The sequence below is a fragment of the Myotis daubentonii genome, chromosome 6 (genome assembly GCF_963259705.1).
Source record: "Myotis daubentonii chromosome 6, mMyoDau2.1, whole genome shotgun sequence".
Classification (NCBI taxonomy): Eukaryota; Metazoa; Chordata; class Mammalia; order Chiroptera; family Vespertilionidae; genus Myotis; species Myotis daubentonii.
Genome location: NC_081845.1, coordinates 33,331,915 through 33,359,371, shown reverse-complemented (window position 1 = coordinate 33,359,371; position 27,457 = coordinate 33,331,915). Strand labels below are relative to the sequence as shown.

At 42.5% G+C, this 27,457-nt stretch overlaps 1 protein-coding gene across 1 annotated transcript in view; it reads right to left on the bottom strand.

The window, feature by feature from the left end:
* Nucleotides 1-11,780, bottom strand: part of FRK (fyn related Src family tyrosine kinase) — a 92,049-nt gene extending 80,269 nt beyond the window's left edge. Inside the window, exon 1 of the mRNA XM_059700632.1 lies at nt 10,903-11,780. Within this exon, the coding sequence (XP_059556615.1) occupies nt 10,903-11,249 (347 nt within the window). The 5' untranslated portion in view covers nt 11,250-11,780. The remainder of the gene's footprint in view (nt 1-10,902) is intronic.
* Nucleotides 11,781-27,457: the final 15,677 nt, after the last annotated feature.

The following is a 27,457-nucleotide window of genomic DNA, read 5'->3' as shown; positions in this document are numbered from 1 at the left end:
AAGAGGATAATAGTAAAGGATAATTCAGTAAACACACCTAGGTGAGGAAGGTAGAGTCATGAACTACATATGTCCAATCATAATATCTATATTTGACCTTTTGGCCAACAGATTTGCTATCCTTTATTTTTCATGACATAAGTGACTTCTAATCATATCTTTAAATAGTCTACAGAAGTATAGAATCTATAACGCTCAAATGAGTATTATAATTCCCATACTTTATTTCACACTTTACTAGCATGCATGCTCAAACAATGTATTATTTGGCTTTTTTTATTTGTAGATGTTATAAAATAGAGTCAATATGCAATCTCTTAAAATTTTCTTTTCACTCAATATTATGCTTCCAAATTTATCAATGCTGTTGCATGCATCTCAATCATTTTCACCATTGTATAATATTTCATAAATAAATGAAACACAATTTATTCCCTCTCTTATTTGGATTGATTCCAGTTTTTTGCTATTAGAAATTGAGTTTCTACCAATATTTTCTAGGTAAAAGGTTTTAAACTGGGAATGGGGCAAGGGAGAAACTTATAAGCCCATTATTGATAATGCTTTAAGTCGTGGGCTAGCTGGTTATATGGATACTAGAGGTCCAGTGCATGAAATTCATGCACAGGTAGGGTCCCTAGGTCTGGCTGGCAATCAGGGCCGATCAGGGCCTTCTGGCTGCTAGCCGGGGCCTTCTTTCCCCAGCTGCTGGCTGCCTGCCAGGGCCTTCCTTCATTTTGCGCCACCTCCTGGTGGTCAGTACATGTCATAGTAAGCAATTGAACTCCCAGTCTCTTGGTCGAACTCCCAAGGGGACATTTTGCATATTTTATATATATAGATTCCTTGATCATCATGCTTTAAAACTTATCTTAAAGTTGCAGATATTTTTGTATTTATCAAACATTTATTTAAAAAATAAAGTTAAAATAAGCCATTGACAAACTAGAATATTGTGCAATATTAAAATTTTTAGAAAATAGGTAATTATGCTTTAAAAGCTATCCGGAGGTTCATTACACACAAAAATTATTGTAAGTGTAAAATCATCTGTTGGGATTTTTATCTCCACTAATGATCATGTAACTATTTTGCTTTCTACCATTTTACCAGAACCTACTAAATAAATAGCATGACTTTCTATTTTTATATGCTTCCTTAATTTAGGCTTTAGATAAGAGATAGCAGAGAGTTCCAGCTGATTCAGCATCAACACCTGCATCTGCCTGTTTTCTTATCAACAATTGCATACACAGATACAAGATATTGAGTCCATTTTGTATTCTTTTTATCTGAAACAGCAGCACTGTATTCACTGTATTGTAATAGCCTGAAACTAAACAAAGAAATATCCTATAACCATAGTATACAATAGAAGGCAATTTGGGCTTACCTACCCCACTCTCCATCTATCTTCTAGGGAAATCCAAAGAGGACCATGTATTGCTTTATGTATAAAACATTAATGGAATAAGTGGACCTGCGTGCATTCTTTTTGTTTTGAAAACAGTACGATTACTATACCATGGAAAAAAGTATTAAAAATGTAAATGCCATGTATATAATTAAGTATTGAGTATTTTTAGCACCTTTCAAAGCGATTCCATATTTCTAAGTAAGTTTCTCTCCTTTGCAGACAAACTTCTTTAAAAGGTACATATATTTGCTGCTTCTACTTTAATACCTGGAACTTAACTTGATCTTTCCACATGAATGACCCCCAAACTTGGGAGAATAGCACCCAAGCAAAAAACATTTATTTTTCTAACAATTTTGGGGAGGCCAAACTGTGCTAAAGGTGAACCCTCAACCTATTCTCACTCTGCCCCAACCTCCAAATACCAAATATCCAAACCCACCAGAGGAGGTTGGAAGCTACCCAATTCTGTCCTAGAGAGGATAAAACCTTCTGTAAACCCAACCAAACAAACCTAGTCCTTTGGACCTCACACTCATTCAGGGACGGACCCATGTTCTATGTGTAGCGCCCTATCATACAACACTCTTTCTGTGGCTCAACCTAGCCTAAAACTCCCAGTGCAGCCCCAGAACAGAATATAAAGTCCTCCATTACAACTCCATCTCTTCACTGCATGCCATCCTCCATAATTACTTTATGACACTGCTTTTTAGTGTCACCAGTAATCTTCCAGTAAATCTAATGGTCTTTCCCTCTTCCTCATCCTCTGACCTTTCTCTGGCATTTGACCTAAAACCTCTTTCTCAACATTCTATCTTCTTCTTTTGAAAACGATGTTCTTTGTTTTTTTCTACTTTTATGAATTCTTCTTCATTGTTTCTTCAGTGTCTCTTTGTCTTCCCTACATTAATTAGGTTTTGCTTCGTAACAACTACTTTGTTAATTCATGAATCTAAAGGCAAGCAAATTGGGATGGGCTCTGCTAATCTTAGCTAGGCTCGACCATGATTCTGGTCAGCTGGTGAGTCAGCTGAGACAAATAGGGCCTCTCCTTCCAAGGCCTCTTATCCTCCAGATCTGCTTGGGTTTTTTCATGCTAGTTGTGTAACTTTAAGAGCAATTAGACAGGTAGCCCCAACATGCGAGCGATTTTCAATCTCTGTTTTTGTCACATTTAATATTGTTCCATTAGCCAAAGTAAATCACTTGGAAAAACTGACAGTTTGTGTGAGAGGAGAGTACCAAAGAGTATGGATGAAAGGAGGTCTGAACAATCTACACAAACCACTTACCTAAACTATGGGCATTTTAAAGAGTTGATCTTTGGTCCCTTCTCCTGTTTCTTGTCTCTCACTTTATGATTTTTATAGTCCTCTGACGTCTACAATACTCTGGGGTTCTTATATTCCTGTAACATCTATAAACACCTCTGTGTAAATGCCTTCCAAAATCCACCTTTATAAAATAGACTTGTCTCTTTGCCCCACTTTTTATATCTCTAAATTTCTCCTGGACATTTTCTTTGAGATGAAGTACTAGTAATTCAACATTCTGAAAAATGAATGTATTGTCTTTCTATTCAACCATAAGCCCCAATAAAAGTTACTTTATGAAATGTATATTCCTTTTAATATTTCACCATGTCTCAAGTCACATATTTTTTAAATCCTCTCTCTTTTTCTTTTCCTGCATCTATTTAACAGATAAAAATACTCTTGGATTTATTTACATTTGAGTTTCAATTATTCACCCTTAAAATAGTAATATGAAAACTTGCCTCGCCGGGCTATTATAAAAATTAATTTAGCTCATGTATATATTTCTGTATGCTTAGCAAATCAAAGGTACTTTAAAAAGTTAATTATTTTCCTTTCCCTAAGTCTTCCTGATTTTCATTCATGAGATTGTTCCAATCCCTGATCTTCTTTATTCTTGCTTTTTTTAACAGGCCAAAATTAAACCCTTATAACCTCATGCCGAGCACCTTTGGAACTTCCATACTCCTGCCTGGCTTCTCACTTCCCCAATTCATTCCCACATCATCACAGTCTTTTCAAAGATCTGCTTTCCATGTAATTCCTATCAGACAAAATCCAGACTCTTCAACCTAGTACACATGGTCTTTGCCAAATACTCGTCCCCACCTCTTTTTCCAGATTTATTTTTTACTGCTCTCTCCATGAATACTTCAACTAACGATGCAATTTACCAAACCCTGAACATACTTTTACTTCCCACCCTCCATATTCAACAGCTTGTACTGAACTGTCCAATTAAAAAGCACTTAGTAAAACTGAATAAAACAGTGTTTTCACTACAGGGAATTGACAATTTCAGGAGGAAACTGGTGGTCTTACCTCCTGAGATTATAAATTCTCTGGAGCAGAAACACTGTCTTAGTTTTCCAGACATGATACAGGAAACTTCACAGTCTCATGTGAAAGATAGAAATCTTACAAGTAGCCATTATATGATAAAAGTACAAGCTCTAGAGGCAGGCTGGAAACAAACTGTCAGTCCCATGATTTATTAGCTGTGTAGCCTTGAGCCGATTACTTAAAATACCCTAGCTGGAGTCTCCTCATCGATAAATGCAGATAATAAAGGTATCTTCTTCATAAGGCTGTAATATACTAGCATAAGGTAATACAAGTGGACTTATTTGTGTGGTGAGTAGTCCAATGGTAAGCCCTCAGTAAACATCAGTCATTATTAACTAACGGCTCTACTTACAAGAAACACAAAACCATGAGAATGAATTATGAAGTTTAGAAAAAGCTTCTTGGAAGAGGGTCATGTGAGCTGAACCCTAAAAAAAAAAAGGTGTGATTTCCCTAAACCAGAACTGATCTCTCCTATCTTAGCACACATTTATCCATGTATTTGTTTTTTCATTCATCCATTAACCAATTTTTTAACTACATGCATCATGACAGACACTTTGTGCTACTCTTACAGCACTCATCAGCATCTGACGTCTGCTAGCCAGAAAAAGAGAAAAGTGCCCCTAACATTCATGATTTGGCCTGGCACTTATGGCTAGGCCTTGCTGTTCCCTGTTGAACATAAACAATCTCACAAAACAGCAACATCACACAGGACCCTTTGTGACCATGACAGATCAAAAGACAAGATCAGACCATTCTTAATCCAGTCCGAGCACCCATAAAAACATGGACATTATCCAACCACAAAAGTGCCTAAACATTCACTTATCTTGGTTAATACAAATAACTGCTGTTTCTTTACCAATTATAGCTTTAATCTCAAACTCAGATATCCAATCTTATATTAATTGCCACTTCCTGACAGCAACCAGTCTACAGCAAAGTCTTGCTTCTTTAAACCCTCCTCAAAATCATACCCCCAAATGCTATAGTGCATCCTTTCTAACACACTCTTACTGAGATGCTCCGCTGTTGTCCATAGTGCATGCTCCCTGCAATGAATAATAAACCACTACAGTGGGTCCTGGTGGTCTGTGGCTGAAGGACAGAGACATACATTTTTTGGTATCAGTCTTAACTCCAGAGGTTGTAAAATTCTCTAAAGAAGACACACTGTCTTTTTCATTTTGGTATCTCCCACTATACAAAAAATCAGTGCCTTTAATAAAGTAAATATATGCAAAAAGTGTATTGAATGAATACAGGAATCTCATAGACTCTACCTTCTTCAATGACTGGAAATGCAAAAAGATTTTGGAGACAGTGGTCTGAATCTTACTTCACAAAAATGACACAGGCATCCTCCAAAGATCACTTCCTGGCAGTGACTTTGCAAGCATCACAGGCTTATAGGATTATGTTCCTCCTGTAATGGGAATCTTGGTATGTCTTAAGAGTTAACATTCAAAAATGGCAAAAAGTAACAGAAGAATCAGAATAGCATTAGAGTAACTTCAAGTTTATCAACAATATTGGCCTTTCATGGGAGCCATATGGGATTCTTCTGAATCATCCAGCACACAGCAACAATGTGATAGGCAACATTTGAGCTAATGGAAATATTTATTTTGATATAAGGTTCTAAATGCCTTTCAAATTAGATAGCTAATATAAAGTTCAAAAGTTCTTACTAATAACATTTCTTAAATTGCAAACATTCTTAATAATAGTACTTTCTTTTTAAATATGTTTTTATTGATTTCAGAGAAAGGGAGGAGAGATTAGAAATATCAATAATGAAATAGTATCATTGATTGACTGCCTTCCGGATACCCCCTACTGGGGATCAAGCCTCCAATCCGGACATGTGACCTGACCGGGAATAGAACCATGACCTTCTGGTTCATGGCTCCATGCTCAACTACTGAACCACACCGGCAGGGCAGTAATAGTACTTCTTGAATTGCATTCTCCTTTTACCCTTAAAAAAGGAACAGTATTGATTTTTAAAATATCTAACTCAGAAACCTAGTTTGAATTTAAATGTAGTATAAAATATGCCACATGAATAAAAATAAGAAATAAAAATATTAAAGATTCTAAAACTAAGTTAATTCCATTTTAAATATGAGAAAATCTAACTGAAGAAGTTTGCAGAAAAAATGGCATCATGACGAAAAGATCTTACACAAGAGATAGTTTATTATAGCATTTGAAATAAGCCAAATAAGCAAGAAGGTGGGAAATATAGGTCACGTGTTCTACATTTGCATCTATGCGTTTTAGCAAAATTCTTCTGTTACATTAATCTTCAGAGAAATACCTACATAAACTAATACTAAATTTGCAGGCTTCAGGAAAATAGCTGTAAGCAGGTCATTCAAGTTGCTATTAATCTGCATAACTACCTTCCCCAGAAAAACTGGCCCAATCCTTCCAGGGCTAAGAATGCCCATTGAAAATGGGAGTCAGAAGATGCTACCAAAAAAAATAAGCAGCTAATTAGTAAGAAAACTAGTAAAAAAGAGCATAAAATTATTTTGTTTGGTAATGTTTTAGACTGTACAAGTGAAAAATCTATTCATGCAGTATTGAGTAAAATAGTCAAACTTTCAACATATGCACATTGAAAATTATCTTATTTGCATAATAATTTGAAATTATGCATGTTGAGCACAAAAACAGAACTTACAAGTCTGACCAATAACATTAAATTTGTAAGTTGGGTTTGGGTTTTCTGTCCATTTAAAATCTTTCACCAGTAATTCCTTCACTCTAAATATAACCACAGTATTGTTTAATATGTATAATATGTTTAGATACCACTTCAATGAGATTCACAATCTATTCCTGGCCCCATGTTCATTCTACATTACAAAGAATATTCCCATGTGTCTGTGACCCCTAAGTATTTTCTCCAGGGGTAGATTAGAGCCACTAATTTCTGGGAGCCTGGAAATTATACTATTATGACTATGAGTCTAACCAAAAGTTAAGGCATGAACAATTCATTGAGAAAAGAATGCAAAAAGCATATGCCTTTAATGAGGAAACTCAGTTGATTTTCTTGGTAGGCAAAAAAGCAACTCAGGGAGGAACAGTTGAAGGAAAGAGATGGCTCTGTCAGCTGTTCTTTAAAATACCTGAGATTTGTAGATAAGCAATCACTCATTTACTTACCCAACCATCACTGATGAGTGCTGATTATGCATAGGCACCACACTAAACTCTGGGGTCCAAGGCAATGAATGGCTGCCCTTCCCACCTATCACATCCTGAGCTTATAGTTATGCAGAGAATAAATAAGCAATAATGACAAAGGAGGTTAAAGGCTCTAAGCAGGAGCACCTAATGTAGTCTAGAATGTCAGGAAAGGCTGCAGGGAGTGAGGAACAAACAAGGTGAGACCTAAAGGATATAGGAGAGCTGGTCAGAAAAAGAAGAGGAGGGAGAGGTTTGCAGGCCTGAGAATAGCCACCCAAGATCACAGGTGAGGGGAAGGGTGGAAGAAACACTGAAAGATGCTCAGCATGTGAGCTGAGGCTAGAGTGGAGGCATACGGTCCATGTAGACAAATGCAGGAGAAGCTGCCCAACTAATCATAAATAACATTATTAAGGCCTCACTAGGTGTCAGTTTCTCTACAGTGCACACTTTCGGCGCAAATAATCTCATTTACGTCACATAATGATCCTATGAAAAAAGGTGTTCTTTTTATTCCTATTTTACAGATAAGAAACTGAGGCAGAGGGTCAAATAATTTGCTCAAAGTCACACAGCTAAGTCACGACAAAGCCAGATTCATAATGGGCAACCAGCATTGTATTTCAATCAGAACTCTATACTGCTAATGTTTGAACCTAGTTGAGATCCACCAGAAAAACTCAAAGATTGCTCTGACTTTTATTTACCATATAGATTCTCACTGTGATACTAGCAGTTAGGAAATCCAAAGGGAATTTTCTGAGTTAACCAGACAGACTTAATAGAGGCAAATCTTGTGGTGTGTGTGTGTGTGTTTTTCCCCCTTTAGGAGCATCAAGACCTAGTGAACAGGACATAATAGTTGCTTAACAAAAATTAGTCCTGCTTTATCATATAGAACATTGTGTCTACTTTGACAATATCAGTTTGATGAGATGCTTGACTTTTATTCATCAAAAAGTAACACCAGGATATATCTCTAGAGACAAAGCAAACATTTAAATAAATTCATTGAAACAAAAACAGTATTCATAAGAAAAGCAAATGAAGAAAATGTTTGAAAAACTCAGTGAAGAAAGATATTAAAGGAAGTCGTTTTTGTATAATTTCCAGGTATTGAGTTGCTGTGTGGGCCACTTGGTCACCCTCACTCAGAAGACTGTTAAGATAAAATCACTTCTGCTTGTAGTGAAGTGGTATTCTAGAGCCTACAGCTACCTGCACTAAAAGTCATGAAGCAGGTTAGCCTTTTGGTGGCAAGATCCTCATTAGGAACCCGGGCTCACAGGCGAAGGCCACAATGTGCACTTGGAAGGAAACTGTGGGGAGCCGATATAGGATTAAACCTCGGACTGACCTGTTGGCAAAGTCACAAACAAGTCCCAGCTTAGAGGGCACAGTCCTCTTAAGCATAATTAGGCTTGACCTTATGATGCTCCCTAGATCTTACCTGGGAAGCTAATGGGCTGAGAAAAGTGCAACAAGAACAAAAACAAGTGAAACTCACAAGAACACTGTAACTTTGGTAACCACTACCTGTTTACCTCTGACTAAAATAAAGGCTCAGTTTGCCTTGGGATCTTTCTCTGTGGCCTCAGCCAGGCACAGGAAGATCCACGGAGACTAAAGAGAGCTAGAGGGTTCTGAACGCTGTCTCCGTGTAAAACATTCTTCGCAACTCCGTCCACACCTTTAGGAACCCCTGGACCCCCGGGGCTGGACCCGGCAGGAAACAGTGGCCCATTCTGGCCAGGAGGCACAGCAGCAGCAGCAAGTTTTTATTCCACTGGATGTGAAGATTCGAAGGGAAGCCCGCCATGAAGACCTGGGACAGTAATGGCACGTGGGAACACTGCTGAGAACTAATTCCAAGAGGAAGGATCAGGACTTATGTGCAGAGGGAAAAAGTATTCTTGGCTATAGATAGTCCCTGGGAATCAAAAAGTAGCCATGTTTGAGTTGGTTTTTGTTCAGTTTATTACGGAGAATCTAAATAAGTAAAGACACTGTGCTTGAACCTTAGAACACTGTCATTGTTTAATTGCTTGTCTTCCACACACTTTCTTGAAGTATGTCAAGTATGAGTGTGGCTGAACCACTACACATGAAGCATCAGGTAATCCAGAGGTCTGGGCGACTCCAGAGACCTTACAGATGAGGAAACAGAGGCTCTAAGCAGTTAAATGAATTGAACAGATTTACATGTAGTAGATTATGGGTTCAAGGCACTAGTATTAATATTCTAGTGTTTATTCTAATGGCCTATCTTACAATAAGGATAAAACATACATAATACCACAGAAATCATAGTAATGAAATATAAATACATGTAAGTAAGCACTCAATAAATAATATCCCCTATAGATTATCATATAAATATTCACGCGGGTAATTTTCTCATTTGAGAACTGATCAATTCTACTCTTCAAAAGTGTCTATTTTTTTTCAAATTGATTTCAGAGAGGAAGAGAGAGAAACATAGATTGGTTGCCTCCTGCATGTGCCCAACTGGGAATTGAACTGAAACCTGGTATGTGCCCTGACCTGGAATCCAGCCCGCCACCTCTTGGTTCACAGGATGATGCTCCAACCAACTGAGCCATACCAGCCAGGGCAAAAGTCTCTATTTCAATTCAACTCTATTGAGCCTAAAATAAAAACCCTTCTCAAAATTTATAGGCTCTTAGTGTTGCAAAGAATTTCAAAAATTGCCAAACACACTTTTGTATTTGAGTTTGGAAAACAGCAACAACACTCATGGGTCTTCCCTACCATTTTCTCCCCTGGGCCAGTGAGGGACACTGCAGCTCGCATAGGGAAAAACATGAGAAAATGAGTGAATCCCAAGGTCTTCTCTACTAAGGATCCATTCTATAAAATGAGTCCTGACAGACATTCCAGTCTTGGGTTTCACTGGAAACAGGCAGAAATGAGGTTAGGACCAATGACAGACCCCACTTGCTTCTTAACCCACCATACCCCAAGTTTCCATTGTCAAGACCATGTTCTATCTACTTCATCTTCAACCACCACTACCATAACTTTCCCCTTCTCCTACTCACATGCCACTACTGTGCCTAGCACTTGCATGAATGAATAGATAGCCAGGCTGATGGATGGATAAGTGAAATAATTCATGAAATTTTCCTCTTTGGGTCCACCATAATTCAAAACATTTATTCAAATATAAGAATAAAATCTTTACCTCCTCCTCTGGGGAAATCTTGTCATTATTTTCTGGTTAAAACTTACTGAATATGTGTAGCTGGCAGGTTTTTAATCATAAGAAATACCAAAAGATATCATAATTTACACAGCATAACTTCCTATCCAGGACTCGAAGAAAAATGTCTAGTCATGAAAATGTGGTGAAAAACTAGCAGCATCTTCTAAATGATACTTTATGTCAGTTAGACTTATCTGTGTCTATCAGAATGAAAAGGATTACGATTCAACTTGGGACTAGAGGTAATGCTTTAAATGTTGAGAGATTGGCGTGGGGGGGGACTTTAGATTTCAAAATTTGGCTTAAGGAAGGAAGATCTACAATATACCTGCAAAAGAAGTGCAGTTCTGTTGTTAAAGTGGGGCCTGACTTATTTTACAGCTAAGGAAAAAGTAGGGTATTAAAGGCATGTTTTGATGTTGACGAAGACACACCCAGTGCCTGTGGGTATACACACTGAACTAGAAGTCATTTCAACAACAATAACCTGCCCAGTTCGCTCTCGTTTAGAAGTGGGAGGTGTGTTTCAATTAGAAGGTTCCTGCGGGGACTTCCTCATAGTTTCTAGGCAGCTCTTTGGAAAAGATAGAGTTGCAGACAGGTAGGAAAATTCACTGCCCACCCTCAGAGAAAGGAGAATGAGAGTGTGTGTGTGCACTACTCACGGCTCTGCCTGCAGGCTCCTGTCCTCGGCCACATAGTTAGAAGGAATATAGCCCTCCAGCTGCTGGCCCGAGAGGGCCCCCCTTTTCTCCAAGTGCCTGGCGAACCACCAGCCCTCGTGGGAAGCATCCAGGACTTGGAGCTTGTCTCCCGCATGGAAGCTCAGGTCCTCTGCAGTCCGAGCCTGGTAGTCAAACAGGGCCACAAAGTAGGAGCCCTGCGGCCGGGGAGCCTCAGCGGGACAGGGGCTCTCTATGTTCTCAGGCGCCACCTGTTTGTCTGTCTCCTGGTTGAAGCAGGGGAGACAGGGCTTCAAGTACCCCCAGAGCCTCCGGCAGATGTTGCCCATGCTGCCCTCCCCTTTGGAGAGGAGGGGAGAGGGGCTTCTCTCCCTCTTCCCTTTGTCTCTGCAGATTCACTTTCTCTTCCTCCTCGGGCAGCTCTGCAATCAGCACCGGTTCCCAGGCTGTCGGGCAGGCACACCTGGCTTCCTGGAGAGACCCGCCAGCCTGCTTGTAGCTGCTGTCCCACAGCAGCACCGAGTGGCAGCTGGCCAGCTGCTCAGTGGCAAGATGCCCTTTCTTCTTGTCTGCTTAGGAATCCCACAACAAGAATCAAAGTAAGAGGGCTCTACGTAGACAAGCGTCTGAGAACAGAAAACAGTCACCTTGCCTTTTGTCCCAAGAAAAAGTGAAGGAGAGGAAGATGTTAACTCCACATCTTGCCTTTGCCAGGAGCTCTCTCCCTACTTCAGGTCCGCCTGTCTTTGCAGTTTGACCAGTCCTGACCCCGTGCTCTTTCCTTTTTGCTAATGAATAACCAACCAGCCCAGGCTACTGCCTTTCACATCCTGAGCTATGGACAGATTGTAATAATCTCTCCTTACTTCCTGGTTTCTTTTGGTCGGTGATCTAAGTGAGCATTCCAGTCCTCTTGACCTCTCCCTTCTCCCACACCCAAGAGAGACCAGCGCCCCCTTCAGGGAGTGAAACTCTGGAAGCAGCTGCCGCAACCCCTGCTCCCGGACACACGGGCCAGCCAGGAAGCTCTTTGTCTCACTAGGTTCCCAGCACAGAACTAAGGGCAGAGATTCCCCCTGCCCCGCCCACGCCCAAAGATGAGTAGGACTGTGTGGCCACTAGGGGCAATCAAAAGGCAAACGAAAGTGTTTAAGGATTTGTTACTGGACAAAGGGCAATTGGGAGAGAGCCCGTGAGTCCCTCTTTTTGTCACTATGAACATGCTTTCATAGCCGCAGGTTCTATTTACAGTCTGGAGAAGTATGAAAGCAGCTGACTAAAGCACTGAGAACCTGAAACTGCTTTTTCCCAAAGAGACAATGAATTTCCCATCTCTCACGCACTATTTCTGAAACACCCGTGTGCGTGTGCACATACACACACGCGCGCACACACACGCACACAACTAGGTGACCAGTGGAGAGAAAGAGTAGAATGTGTGTGCGGCTGTGGAGGCTCTTCCTGTTAAACTCTGACTTCCGAGTCTACACTAGTTCCTACTAACTTCATTAGCAGGAGCTCGGGACCTAGTGAAGCTGAGACCAGGACGCGATCCCCACAGGCAGTGGGTTTTGCTCTACCTCCCTAGTTCGGGGCAGCGGGCTCACCCACGCGTGTGTGGGATCCCAAGGATCCCTGGGCAGTGAGTTTGGGTGGGTCAGCACACTGCTGTTTTCACTGGTAGAGAGCACTGCATACTCACTTATGATGTGTTGCTTGTTTTTGTATAAGACATTTATTTAAAAGGCTCTCTCTTAAAAACAATCTCTCTCACCGTTGGCAGAGAATTCACCTGGTGAACCTGGCCTCCAGTACAACCTCAAAATTTCTGATCTTTCTCAAACAGTAAGGCATTTTCAGTAACCAGAAAATTGAACAGAAGGAAAAAAAAAAAAGGAAAGAAAGAAAATGAGAGAACCATGGCCTCCGCCCCACCTGCCATTACCTTGTACTAAAATGAGGCCTTAATGGTGGGCAGGTCATTTGGTTAGAACAAGGTCTCACGTCATACTCCCGGGTTTCTCCCACTGTCTTGAGTCAGAGAAGGACCAATTTGGCAGGAAGAACAAGGCCAAAGGCTGCGTCACTTTAGTGTGTTTGTTCGTTGGTTGTCACCTGGGACCTAAAGCAGAATTCCATATACAAAACAGGAAGTAGCAGTTATACAATATGGAGAAGCCCGAAAAGTATTTTGTTCCAAACACAGTATTAATTGTAAAAGTACAGGATTCTATTAATTCCCCTGAACAGGGGCAGAGATGCTAACATTTTTCCCAGAGATATCCACATGATCTGGAAATGAAATAATATTTGGAAGCCAGTAAAGAGATGTATTCAACACCAATTTGAAAGTGGAGTTGGAGACTTCAAAAACGTGAAGGTTCTAAATTCAGACATGCCTGCAGTACAGTTGGGACAAGGAGTTCTGGAGACAGAAAAAAGCGGCAGACCTGCACAGCACAGTCACTGAGCGAGCGAATGAGATTGAAAAAGCAGCCGACCATCCAAAGATGTCAGACGAGCAATGGCCTGAGAAAGCTAAGTCAAGGGATGGGAAGAGAAAGGATTCCCTGTGTCAATCGTATCAGAATTCTGCAGTCACCCAAGCTTGACGCCTTGAGTTTGTCTTTTATTCTTTCCCTTGTTTCTCTGAGCCAATCATTCATCACATTTTGCTCAGTCTTTCTTGTCACTTATTCCACAATTTTTTTTTTATTCCTTCTGAATGACAGCTGGATACTGGACAAAAAAACAGAAGAGTATTCTTGACTAGATTACCCTAGAGACCTCCGAACTAGTCTCCCTTCCTCCAGCTTATCCACGTACATATCTCTGACTCATCTTGCACACCTCTCTGCTTTTACAGTAATAACAGTGCCAGAGGTCATATGTGGACTCGACAGAGTAGCTATCAGTTTTGGAGGGCTTTCTATTTGCCAGGCACTGTGCTAAGAGATTAACCAAAGAATTTGTGTATATATGTGCATAACCCATGGACACAGACAGTAGTGTTAAGGCCTGGGTAGGGGCAGGGTGGAGGGGGTAAAAGGGGGTTGGAAAAAAGGGACATCTAAATACTTTCAACAATAAAGATAAATTAAAAAAGGAGAATGTTACAAATGATAGATCATTTAGTTCTCAGAAAATAAAAACAACAATACCTTTTTAAAAGGTACTTTTTTTTTAAAGCTTAGAGAAGAAAAAATTGGGGCTTAGAGAAATTAAGTAACTTGTCCAAGGTCACACAACCACCAGGTGGTTGAACCATGAGTAACACCTTAGTCTCAATCTGATTTCAGATCCTAAGATTGTAACTCTTCAGCTTTGATGAACCTTAAAGAAAAGCTAAGGTCATTCGTCCATGTAAAGTTCTTCAGGGACCTCCAATGTGTTTGGAATAAAACCTAAATGCTGTAGCTGGACACACAGGCCCTGCTGACTTCTCTCACCTCACCGCCCTTCACTCTTGCACCCATGTCCTATGATGCAGGCTCACCAAGGAACTGGAGGCCCTCCTTCCTCTGTGCCTTTGCTTCATCCTTCACCTACTTCCCTGTGACTTCCTGTGGTTTTCCCAGACTGGGTTCAAGAGGTACTTTCTCGGCCATAATAGGTCAGTCGCCCTCTCATCCATGTACCCCTAAAGCCTGGCGCACACATCCACTTGTTTGCTTATTGAATTCCACTTGGTTTTCTTCCTTGTTTGACTTCCCCAGGAAACTGAAATTTCTAGGGATGAATAGTTCTGTAGCAAAACTGACAAGCTCGGTGATAGAAAGTAACCTCACCGAGTGATCTGATCGTAAATTCCTAACTGGATAGGTTATGGTGGGTAGTTACACCCCAGGCATATAAGTCTTTTTGTCAAAGGTTTATCTGTGCCTTAAGCAAGCCCTGTCCATTGTTCTTGCGCATCTAGGTTTGCACACCTTTGGAATGCCAGAGTAATCCTTTTTTCCTTTCAGGCCCCTCGGAGGCATAACCACCTTCAAGGGAGCAGGGTTTATCTTGTGTAAACCCTGAGAAAAAAGACACCTACTAAGAAGGGCTCCTAGTGGCTAACTGGGCTCTAATTTTTAAAAACAGAACCTAGCAGTCATTTTTGCACAGGGACCTGGGGACCTCCCACACAAACTGCACTTCACGGAGAAGCTGGCATCAGACTGCCTGGCTCTGTGCTCAACTGCCTGCCTGCACTGTGTTTCTGCCATCTGAGCCAGCCCTTATAAAGGGGTTCCTGGAATCCTATTTCAAACACTAGAACTCAGGCTTTCCCCATCCAACCAGAGCTGTACAGCTCCAGCCAATTAGAGCAGCTCTATTCTGGCCAATTGTTTGACTTCCCCAGGAAAATGAAATTTCTAGGGATGAATAGTTCTGTAGCAAAACTGACAAGCTCGGTGATAGAAAGTAACCTCACCGAGTGATCTGATCATAAATTCCTAACTGGATAGGTTATGGTGAGTAGTTACGCCCCAGGCATATAAGTCTTTTTGTCAAAGGTTTATCTGTGCCTTTTGGACCAATCAAACTGTAAGGATTTTGAGCCCTTATTTGCATGAGAATGGACTAATCAGGGGTGTGGACTCCTGTCCACATAAACCTACTCCCCTCTGGATTTGGGAGTGTACTCTCCACTGAGGACTTTGAAGGCTATGTTTTCCCAGGTAGAGCTGAACTGCTAAAAATGCCAGAGTGGAGCAGAGCAGGGCAAAGCAGATGGGTATAGAGCAGAGGAGAGCCAACCATCAAGGAGCACAACAGAACTGTCTAACCAGAGAGGGTTCTAGCCTAGGGCTGCCTGGTCCCAAAGCTGTTCTGCCGCCATGTGGTTTTCACAGCCCTGCTGTATCACAGTTGATGTTTACACTGAATAAAGTTTCTTTCTTCACCACACCCCAAATTGGGGACTCCTGTTGGCATTGAATTGGCACCAGCAACCATTGGTTGACATCTGTAATCCAATCCCCACCTTGCTGTCTCCCACCTCATGTAATCCCTCAATTCCCCAAATGCATAAAAAAGACTTCCGCTATTCTTTGGAAAAGTTGAGATCTTTCTTCCTACCGTATGCTGTCAGTTTGGTTCAAATAAACTCATACAATTTCTCTACTGGTTTGGACATTTGTACCTTGACATTTCCTTCTTGAAATTTTCAGGGAAGAATGAATGTCCAGTACAAGAGTAACAAATACTCAGTAATTTGGGAAAAGAAAAATGAAAGGAAGGAAGGAAGGAAGGAAGGAAGGAAGGAAGGAAGGAAGGAAGGAAGGAAGGAAGGAAGGGGAGAGGGGGTGAGAGAGGGAGGGAGGGAAGAATAGAAGGGAGGAAGGGAGGGAGGGAGAGAAGCAGGGAAGCCATTGGGGTGAGATAAACACTTGCAAGAATTCACAATTGAGAGAAAAGGTCTACGGTATGAAAAGTGCTGGAAGCACAAAAGGAGTGACTTCTTTCCATTGCCTCTCATTCCCCTTCTTTCCTCTCATGTTTCCTGAATATTGAATTCCTTTGCCAACCTCCTAAACCAGTTTTCCGTCTACCATCCTTATAGCAAACTGCCATCAGTTTAATCTTCTTAAATCATTCAACTACATAATAACCTTCAACAGGTCCTCATTGCCTGGTAGATATGCTTGGAATTTAAGGCTAAAGAATTTGTACTTTCTCCTGTACTTTTATCAGATGTATCCTTTCAACATCCCCCTTCCATTATTGCCTTCATTAGCCCTCCCACTCCGCCAAATTGGTTTACTGCGCCTCCCAATAAGTCTTGTCTATTTCCACATCTGAGCCTGTCTCCTTTGCCATTCTTTTGGTTGGTATTCCTTCCGGGCTCAAGAAACTCCTGCCTGCAATTCCAGGTCTGAAGAAAAATCCTATACCTCCTTTAGGCCTTCTTTGTCCATTTCTGCCAATATAATAATTTTTCTCTTTTTTAGTTCCTGCAATCCCCACACCCAACAGACACACACACACACACACACACACACACACACACACACACACACTGAGTTTAAAGATGCTCCTACATCTGATTTGCTGAACAAAATATCAGAAAAATTTCACATTAATAATTCAGTTTTAGACCAGGACAAATCAATGATCTCCAACTCCTGCTAAGCCCTTAGCACTGCTCAGCTTTTTTTTTATATGCCAGTCTGGTTGGCTGCTTTCTACTCATTTACTCATAGCACTTTCCAAGGATCTCTGTGGATAAGTCCTTTTACTGATAATGACCTTGTCACAGAAATTCACAAAAATTCCAAATCTATTTGACATTAACCAATTGAATTTCCTTTTCTTGTATCAGAAAATGTATCTACTTCTGCAAATCCTTGCACTTTCCTCCTGGGACAAAAATTTCTACTTGCCTACCCAGTGTCCAGTTTCTCCTTCCTTACTGACAGAACCTTTCTTTTATAGAAGCAAAAGGCTAGAGACTGCATTTCTCAGCCCTCCTTAGAGCTAGACATGGCCGGTAAAAAAAAAAAAAAAAAAAAGAATAAGCAGAAGTCACTGAGTGGTGTCTCAGGGAAGAGCCTTAAAGGAGGCAGACTCAGCTGGGAGATCTACTCTTACCCATCCCTCCTTTCTCTTTCCTCTTGCCTGGAACTCATTTGAGATGGCTGGACCTCCAGAAGACATCTTGAACCATAAGATGACCTTAAAAATATAAACAGCACAAATAAAAAGAAATTTGTGTCCCAGGTGAACCTACCTTCAGATTTGTTTGCAATATGGGAGACAAATTATCTTTCTATGCAAGCGTTAATTATTTTGACTTTTCTTGTATGTACCCAAGACTAATCTTAGCCGGTGTGTTTTTAAGGTGGTTAAATCTCATGTCTGTGCTCCTGATATTATTCCCTGTGGTATGTGATTCTATCAGTTAACTCTTGCTTTTCTCAGGGTCTTCCTCAAAGCCTATAGTCAAGCTCAAGTCATTAAAAAGAAAAGAAGAGCCCTGGCTGGTTTGGCTCAATGGATAGAACACTGGCCTGCAGAGTGAAGGGTCCTAGGTTTGATTCTAGTCAAAGGCACATGCCCAGGTTGTGGGCTCAATCCCCAGTAGGGGACATGCAGGAGGCAGCCAATCCATGATTCTCATCATTGATGTTTCTCTCTCTCTCTCTCTCTCTCTCTCTCTCTCTCTCTCTCTCTCTCTCTCTTTCTCTCTCTTCTCTCCTTTCCTCTCTGAAATCAATTTAAAAATATATTTTTTAAAAAGAAGAAGAAAAGAAAAAATAGAAAAGGAGAAAAGAAGAACCTTATTAAAACTTATCCCACTGTAGGTACCACCCTATCTCCCCTTTCTTCAGCCACATTTCTCAGTGAAATGGTGAAGGTCTTCTCCTTCCCATGTTTATCTTCCCTTTCCACTGCTAGTCTTCAATCTGACTGTCTTGTGCCACATCCCTGAAGGTGGTCCACCTTCTGTCGCCAATACCTTCCCATTTGCCAAGTCAAATTATTCCTCTTCCATCCTCACTCCACTTGATCATTCTTTACTATCTGATGAGGGCAATTTTTCTAAGCCTTCTGCAATGCGGTCCTCTTGATTTTTTTCTTCATCTGACAGTCCTTCTCAATGTCTTGCAGGTTGGTCTTCCTCTTCCTATCCCTCAGAGTTAATGTTCACTAGGAATCTTGGCTGGAACCCTTGCCTGGGTTTTCTTCCTCTATACACACAACTCAGTGGCCATGCCCTCTGGATCTATGGCTTCAACTGCTGATAATTCGCAAACCACCACATCCTCCCCAGACTGATCTGCTGAGATCCCAACCTACACATCATGGCCTGTATGGTCCCCTAACTTCTTCCCTTTGAGAATGCAATGTGATAGAACTTCTCAGATGGAAAGGTGATTGGTCATACAGGAAAGGATACTAGAGGTCTCCAAAACAGAACCCAGTTCCAAGGTAGCATGAGTCTGGATGATAACCTGGACCCAATTCCCCCACCAGAGGGTCCATCAGGGACTGGTTTGGCTGACTATTTGAGGTTCAGGATGGCCCCAATATCCAGGCACAGAGAAACATGCTGTGTAACTGAGTATAAAATATCCTGTTTGGGCTTTAAGCCTCAGATAAACATAAATCTGAAGACACTGATATTGTCCTTTGTTCGCCCTAAAAATAAATATCATATGGCTTTTGAGTTCATTTGGAGTGAAAGCAAGGGCACACTGAACAACAGGGCACCGTTTTCAACAGTGACCCCACAGCAACGGAAAGGATGGCAGGAGGTCGGAGCCTGTCCGTGGTCTGGGGCTCTCTGGCTGTAATCTCAGCCTATTGCCTGGAAGCAAGGCAGGCCCCTTTGAGTTGAGTAAATCCGGGGACTCTTGGACCGTTTTTGTCAGGTGTGCCTGAGGAAGGGATACCGGATGCTCTGTCATTTGGGAAATTGGGGATTGAAGCAATTAAATTTAGTAGAAAAAGACGACCCCAGGTTGGTAAAGGAGATCGCCATGGTTAGTTATTTTCAGAGGTGGAACAAGCTAAACGCTGTTAGCCATGTTCTCTCCCTTCTTTTACTGGCCCTTTAGGTGAATGACATAGTTATGGAAACTGAGGCATATGTATGAGAGAGAGCAAAATATCCTTACACAGAATTTCAGCCAATTTGTGTCACCATCAAACCTGGTTTTGAATAAATTTATGAGGAATTAGTTCATTAGAAAGAAATAAAGAAAGAAATGACTACAATATGATCCAACAATTCTACTTTTGGGTATATATTTGAAGGAAATGAAATTCCTATCCTGAAGAGATATCTATACTCCTATATTCAGTGCTGCAATATTTACAATAGCCAAGATATGGAACTTAAGTCCTAAGTGTCTATTGATGGGTGAATGGATAAAGAAAAAAAATACACACAGACACACACACCACACACACACACACACACACACACACACACATACTGGAATGCTATTTAGTCATGAAAAGAAGAAAAGCCTGCTATTTGTGACAACACAAATGGACTTGGAGAGCATATACTAATGGAAACAAGCTAGACAGAGAAAGACAAATACTGTATAATCACACTTACACATGCAATCTTAAAAAAAGAAAAAAAAAACTCATAGAAATAGAGATCAGGTTCGTGGTTGCCAGAGGCAGGGGCTGGGGGTGGGCGAATTGAATGAAAGTGGTCAAAAGGTACAAACTTCCAGTTAAAAGATAAGTAAGATCTGGGGATATAATGTACAGCACAATGACTATAGGGAACAATCACATATTGCATATTTGAAAGTTGCTGAGAGAGTAGATCCTAAGAGTACTAATCACACACAAAATGTAACTATGTGAAATGCTGGGGTCCAGCCCATTGGAACTGGGCAAGACGGGCCAGACATGCCCTGGAGTCCTCCTGCGGTCCCTCCCTGGCTGGCCAACCTCCCACGGTCCTTCCTCAGCCCCGAAACTGGCTCTCGGACATCCCCGAGGGGTCCTGGATTGTGAGAGGGCACAAGCCAGGCCAAGGAACCCCACCAGGCATCTGGACTGAATGGTGGCCACTGCTCTTACAATGTCAGGCTATCCTGGGCCAAGTTATCACGAATTCATGCACCAGGCCTCTAGCTTTATATACGGGACTTGAGCATCCATGGTTGGGGCTAAGGGGGGTCATCCTGGGACCAATTCCCTGCAGATGCTGAGGATGGCTGTATATCTCAATAAACCTAAGGTGGGGGGGGGGGCAGACAAATGAGATGCTTTCCAGGTTTGGGCTAGCATCTGGAGCCCTCTCTAAGGGCTCCTCTAAATTCTGAGCTCAATTGCTCTAGCAAAGGGCACCATGAGATGGGCTCTGGGTTGTCAGGTTGTCTGGTGGTGTAGACTAGAGTTGCTCACATCTTGGAGGAGGAGATTGGCTTCAGATGGTGGGATTCAGACAGAGAAAGAAGGAGAAGAGAGGATTCTAAGTTGGAAAAGAAATTCAGACCAAGATGAACATGGGAATCACCATGGAATATTTCAGAGACACCAAAGAGTCATGGCATGTCTAACTGAGGTAGGGAATGGCTGTATTGTGGAGGGCCCTGAATGCAACTTTCAGAATTGTTACTTCTGGGAAGAGCCTGTGGTCAGAGGTTTTCTACATGCAGAGGCGCTAGGACCAGGTGGAGGACATGCTCAGCTGGGTCACTGAGTTGAGAATCGTCCATCTCCAGAATCCCACCATCAGCTCCACAGAGACCCCATCTCTGGAATGAGATGGCGGCAGACTCATTCCCTTATCCTCCCTGAAGACTGCTAATCGGGGCAGCTGTTCTCAGCAAATGCTTTATAATCACAGGGAGGAAGCGATGTGCCGGCTCCACAGTGGCATGTAGGACCCAAGCTTTGCCTCCTCTTCCGCTCTTCCTCCAGTGGTGTGTGAGCTCTTATCCCTCCACTCGTGGCCCAGGGGGCTGCCATCACCACAGCCCTCTCGTCCTCTCACAACTGCAGGTGAGGAGGGACTTTCTCTCTAGAGGTGAGGGAAGGCCTTTATCGACTTTGCCTATGTCTCAAAGGCAGGAAGTGGGTCCTGTGCCCACTGCCGGCTGCAAGGGAAGCTGTTAAAGGGGGTACACTGAGAAATGCAAGCCAAGATGAACATGGGGATCACCCATGTTCAAGGGGCCCACACGGCCAGGACAATCACAAGTCATCCCTGTGCACTGGGAATAGTGAGGCCAAACAAAACAGATTTCATCATTAGAAAGAAGGAGAATGGCCGTTAAGTAAAAGTCAGTGGGAAGTTGTGGGGTCTTTCCCCCATTTTCCTTTTTTATAGATGATGACAAGGAGGCTGATTGGGGCAGGGACCCGCCCAATGTTCCAGAACAAGCACAGAGCCTGTGGACAGAGCTGCAGCCCGGACCGGGGGTCCAGCCTACCATTCCTGGCAACATGCCCTGTGGACTTCGGCCTTGCCCGGCCAGCACCACACTCACACAAGCCAATCTGTGCAATAAACCTCTTAATACCTATCTCCTGCTGACGCTGCTTCCCTGGGGGAACCCAGACTCATATACCAGGTGACTTTAATATGCTGCTCAGTAGTGGTTAAGCCAAAGGGTATCAGAATAAAACAACCACCGTCAACTCTCTTCTCTTCTGCCTATCCCTCCGTGACTGCAGGCCTCAGCTGAAAAATGGGGTTCACAGTGTCTACTGCAGAGTCATGCTGGGAAGGTCACATGCTCTCATGTATGTAAAATTCAGTGGGCATCGGGACTGAATGGTGGCCACTGCTCTTACAATGTCAGGCTATCCTGGGCCACAGCAATAAAATGCCACTCAAACAGACACAAAACCAACAAACAAATGAGCCCAGTTTCCCATCTCACTGCGAGACATCTCAAGTTTAGGTCTTTGTTTTAGGGTCACCTGAACACTTTCTTCCCCCAGCTTGCTCCTGGCAGGCAGCAGGGCACCTGTGCACTGCACCCTGTGCAGCAAAAGGTCACTCCGCTCTGGTATTTAAAGGAGTAGCAAGGCAGGGAGCCAAGAGCTCCACGCTGTTTATGAAAGCTGATTTTACTAGTATAAGTCGTACTGGTCACCCATCAGTATTCTCCTCTCCAATGGCATTTTAATCAGCGGTTTGGTTGCAAGGCTCTAGGTCTCGCTGATAACTCGGAGAATTAGGCCCGCCCTGCTCTCCCTCCCGCCGCCTCATTTCGTTTGGGGGCTGGCGGCGCCCTCTGCTTCCCCTGGCTGTGCGTGGGGTGGGAGTGGGGGGGGGGGGTGCACTTTTCCTACCTGGGAAATTCCTCCTCTCCTCTCCCGCCCGGCACGCGGCAGGCTCTGCCTTCAACCTGGTGCATCAGTGCCCTCTGGTGGTCACAGGCTGCAGCAGCTACTCCCTCAGCCAGATGGTGTTTGCTGGAAGCAGCGCTGGGAAGTTCTGGCCTGCTCTCATTTCCTCTTAAGCCTCAGATGCTGACCCTCCACTGAAGCCGTGGCAGAGAGCGTCTGCCTCTTTATCACTTACTCTGTCACTAGCCACCTGAGTATGGCCTCAGCAGCTCCTGCTACCCTCTGGCTCTCTGCTTCTCACCTGTAAACGGAGAGGAGTAAAATCGATCATCTCCCGCTTTAACATTCAGGATTGATTGGGGTTCAGGGACAGTAATTCACTCAACAAGTACTATGTGTCAATCAAGTGTAGAGGTTCAGGCTCATCAGAGAGCAAACCTGTGCGTTCCTGGACTTTAAATTGCAGCAGGAGGAGATAGTTGATAAGCAATTAACATAACACAAGCAAGAAAGGAATTTTTGAAGGACGCCGCGTCGCCTACCACCCAGGGGTTCCATCTGATTCTTCCAATGGGTGCACTGCCTTGGATTGCTTTAATGAAGGAATCTGCTTCTAGATCCATATAGTCCTAAAACTGACCCGCCCGAGGATCATGCGGCTGGTGTGCCTTTCCCATCTCTTCGTTTACCAACGGCCTTCTCCCACTTCACACACAAGCATCCATCTAAAGAGCTTGAAAAATGCTGGGCCGCAAGCAATTCGGCAGACTTCAAACAGCAGGTGTGGCAACATCTAAAACCAAGGCAGCAGAAGGCAGCCCCGCCCCCACCATCCGTCAAACGACAGGCTTTTTCAATAACACTTTCACTTTTATCATTATCTAGCAAAATGATAATTAATAAATTGATAAATTTAATAAATTAAATATATTAATATACATTAATAAATTGACCGCTAATAATCACAGTAAGGATAATTAAGCCCAGATTTCTTTTTACAAGTAGAGCTTAGTGACCAAAAGAAATTAAACTTTAATTAAAAAACATTATTAGAGGGGACTGTGATAGGATGATCAAAAATACACATAAAAATACATTGCATGGAAATAAAAGTGTGTGGAGGAAGTAGAATCGATGGAAGGTTTCAAGGAGAAAAGAATACAATTTTAAAATTGTTCTTGTGTGCTTTCAGTGGACAACGGTAGGTATTAAACTGCTATGGGATTTATTTCCCACTGGAGGTATACATTGCAGTTTTATTTTAAAATGTAAATATTTATAGTAAACTAGAAATGTATAATGTTGCAACTATTCCCTCATGATTCAGAACTTTTGGAGGGGAATTTTAAAATATGCAAGGGAGTCCTTCTTTCGGGAATATTACTTTAGGGGTGCATGAGGAGAACTGTTTGTTGCCATCAGCATAGGAATTAAAGGCAAAGCTGAACAAGCCTTGGCAAGGACAGGAAGGCATAAGGCACCTTGGTTGCTGAACATTGTGGACTCAGGTGTCACCGCCATCAACATGGCTCAGCTCCATCTTATGTGCCTGACTTTCAGCTCAGAGCTCAATTCTGGGGAAAAGGGAACCCGAACAGCCTTACCTAAGCTGTACTCTGTTCAGAGGGGGCTGTGGGACACCACGACTGAAGGTTGCACCAGGATCCCTTGAAATGCAGGGGAGGGTGATTCTCCCAAAGGAAACAGCATGATTATCCAAAAAGCGGGGGGCATTTGGGAGTGAGCACCCCTCCTCCAGGAAAGGGCAGCAACAGCCATTGCAAACCCATGTTCAAGGGGACGCTGCAGAGAAGTGAGAAAATACATACTGGGTGAGTGGGTGGGGGTGAGGACGTCCCAGAACAGGATCCTAAACACAAGTAGAAGGATTAGACAGACGGAGGGACACCTCTTTTGCCATGGCTGAAGCAAGGAGGAAGGACCAGGTGTGGATGCAGGGAATTTGCAGGTGGGCTGAAAGGAGAACCAGAGAGCGGGCCCATGATAGTTCCAATGCTTCTATTCAGTGGGAGCAGATAAAGCCACTCGGAATGAGGGCCAGGCAGATCAGGAGTTAGGGGATGCAAGAGATAAGCTTCTCGTACTTCTTAAGACTGTACTTTTTTTAGAATCTAATGCTCTTAGCACACAGGCACACCGTTATAATCCACGTAACTACCACCTCTGGCCTTTTCTCCTTCAGACAGTCAGCTTCTCCCCTGGTTCCCATGGCTCTTTGGTTTTGTTTTGGTTTTTTTTTGGTGTGTGTGTGTGTGTGTGTGTGTGTGTGTGTGTGTTTTTAATATATTTTTATTGATTTCAGAGAGGAAGGGAGAGGGAGAGGGAGAGACAGAAAGATCAACAATGAGAAAGAATCATTGATCAGCGGCCTCCTGTACACCCCCTACTGGGGATTGAGCCCACAACGCAGGCATGTGCCCTTGACCGGAATGGAACCCGGGACCCCTTTAGTCTGAAGGCCGACGCTCTATCTACTGAGCCAAACAGGCTAGGGCCCCATGGCCCTTTGTATACCTCTCCCCTATGGCTATGACCACATTCATTACCCAGGTGTTGAGGATGCCTGGGATGGTGGTAAACTCTAGTCAGGTTAGTCTTCACTTCGCTGGCTCCCACACATGTGTCCTGGTGGCCTTCCTTCCATATTGGACTCAAACGGGGTTAGATAGGACTTCCCAGGAGTTTTTATTAAAGTGTACCAGAGGTGACAGCTAATTCCCTTTTCTGAGTTCCCGGACAGTGCTGGAGGGGTGCTGCATGAGGAATGGTAATGCTTCCAAATAGTGCTGCCCACCGTCCCCTGATGAGGTGTCCGCATCTATGCCTGAGTGAGCACCCGCCTCTCCTTTGTCTCCATCTCTCTCAGGAAGCACTGTGTTTGCTCTGAGTGGGTCCAAGAGTAAAGAAAGTCATTATTCCAAGGCTTCCAAATGAGTGTGTGGTTAGAATAAACCCAAGAATCCAGTCAAGCCATCTTAAGGAATCATAAGAAAAAGGTAATTTCTTTGAGTTGAGCTATTGAATCTTAGGAGTCATCTTGAGAACAATCAGATCTGATGTGTATGGTTAGTTAAGACAATGCAGCATTTCAGGTGCACGCCTGAATAAGAGTATATGAAATATCCCCATTTACAAAACAGACCTGGGGGAGTGGGGAGGAAGACAATGATTTTATAAAATAAAAGGCTAATATGTAAATCTACCGAATGACGTGCACTGACCACCAGTGGGCAGAGCTCAATGCAGGAGCTGCCCCCTGGTGGTCAGTGCGCTCCCACAGTGGGAGCACAGCTCAGCCAGAAGCTGGGCTCAGGGCTGGTGAGTGCAGAGTCGGGGGCAGGAGCCTCTCCCGCCTCTGCAGCAGTGCTAAGGACCCCTTGGGGGATGTCTGCTGGCTTAGGCCCGCTCCTCAGGGGGAGCGGGCCTAAGCCAGCAGGTGGACATCTCTCAAGGGGTCCTGGACTGTGAGAGGATGCAGGCCGGGCAGAGGAACCCTCCCCTGCCCCTCCCCCAGTGCACAAATGTCGTGCACCACGTCTCTAGTTTATAAATAAAACCTATACTGTCATGGTAAAACTTCCTTTAATGAAACCCACCAGTGGATTTAAATTATTCTGTCAAAATTTAAAATACACATAATTTTAACACAGCCATTCCAGATGCTAAGTATAAGGATACTGTATTCATAACAGCTTTTTTATAACAGCAAAAACTTGTCAGAGTACTGGCTAAATAAATTATCTGCATATGGAATATTACACAGCCATTAAGAGAATTAGGGGTATTGACATGTAGGACAGCCAAGATAGACTGAATTTAAAAGCAGGGTGAAGAAGTGTGAAGAATAGGCCATCATTCCTATATAGAAAAATACATATGAAGTTATATTTGCAAGTACATAGAGCATTTCTAAAAAGATAAGCGAATACTGGCTATAACTTACCTGTAGTGAGAGAAATGGGTGCGCTGGGGAAAAGGGTGATTTTTGTTTTGTTTTCTTTCAACTGCATGCATTACCTAGTCAAAGTTTTCTATTAAACACACTCCCTCCTCATACAAAATGTTTTTATGTCAATTGTGGTACATCCATGTTGAAAAAGATTTTTGTGTAGTTGATTAGTTTCTAGAATATCCCAATCTAGTTTTTGTTTTTTGCCAATAGAAAGCTTGGGTTTTGTTAACTGTGTGATATTGGACAATTCATCCATCTATGTGGTCTCAGAACTCATCTGAAAATGATGGGCTTACCAGTGATGGCGAACCTATGACACGCGTGTCAGAGGTGACACGCGAACTCGTTTTTTTGGTTGATTTTTCTCTGTTAAATGGCATTTAAATATATAAAATAAATATCAAAAATATAAATTTTTGTTTTACTATGGTTGCAAATATCAAAAAATTTCTATATGTGACACGGCAGCAGAGTTAAGTTAGGGTTTTTCAAAATGCTGACACGCCGAGCTCAAAAGGTTCGCCATCACTGGCTTAGACTATCAATGCCTTCCACCAATCTGTTCATGGTTTAAGATGCTGTGATTATATGATTTGACTTGGCAACATGTGAAAAAAGAATTCCAATACATTGGCAAAGAGAATTGGTGTGTGTCAGACAGTGAGGGGTGTTATGGCTGGAGTAATTATATACAGTTACTACTATTTTTATAATATATTTTGTCTTAAATCACACTTCATGAATTCCTTTTCACTTCTCTCCCATTCATATTTGAAATAACCAAGGAACAACAAAAGAGGCATA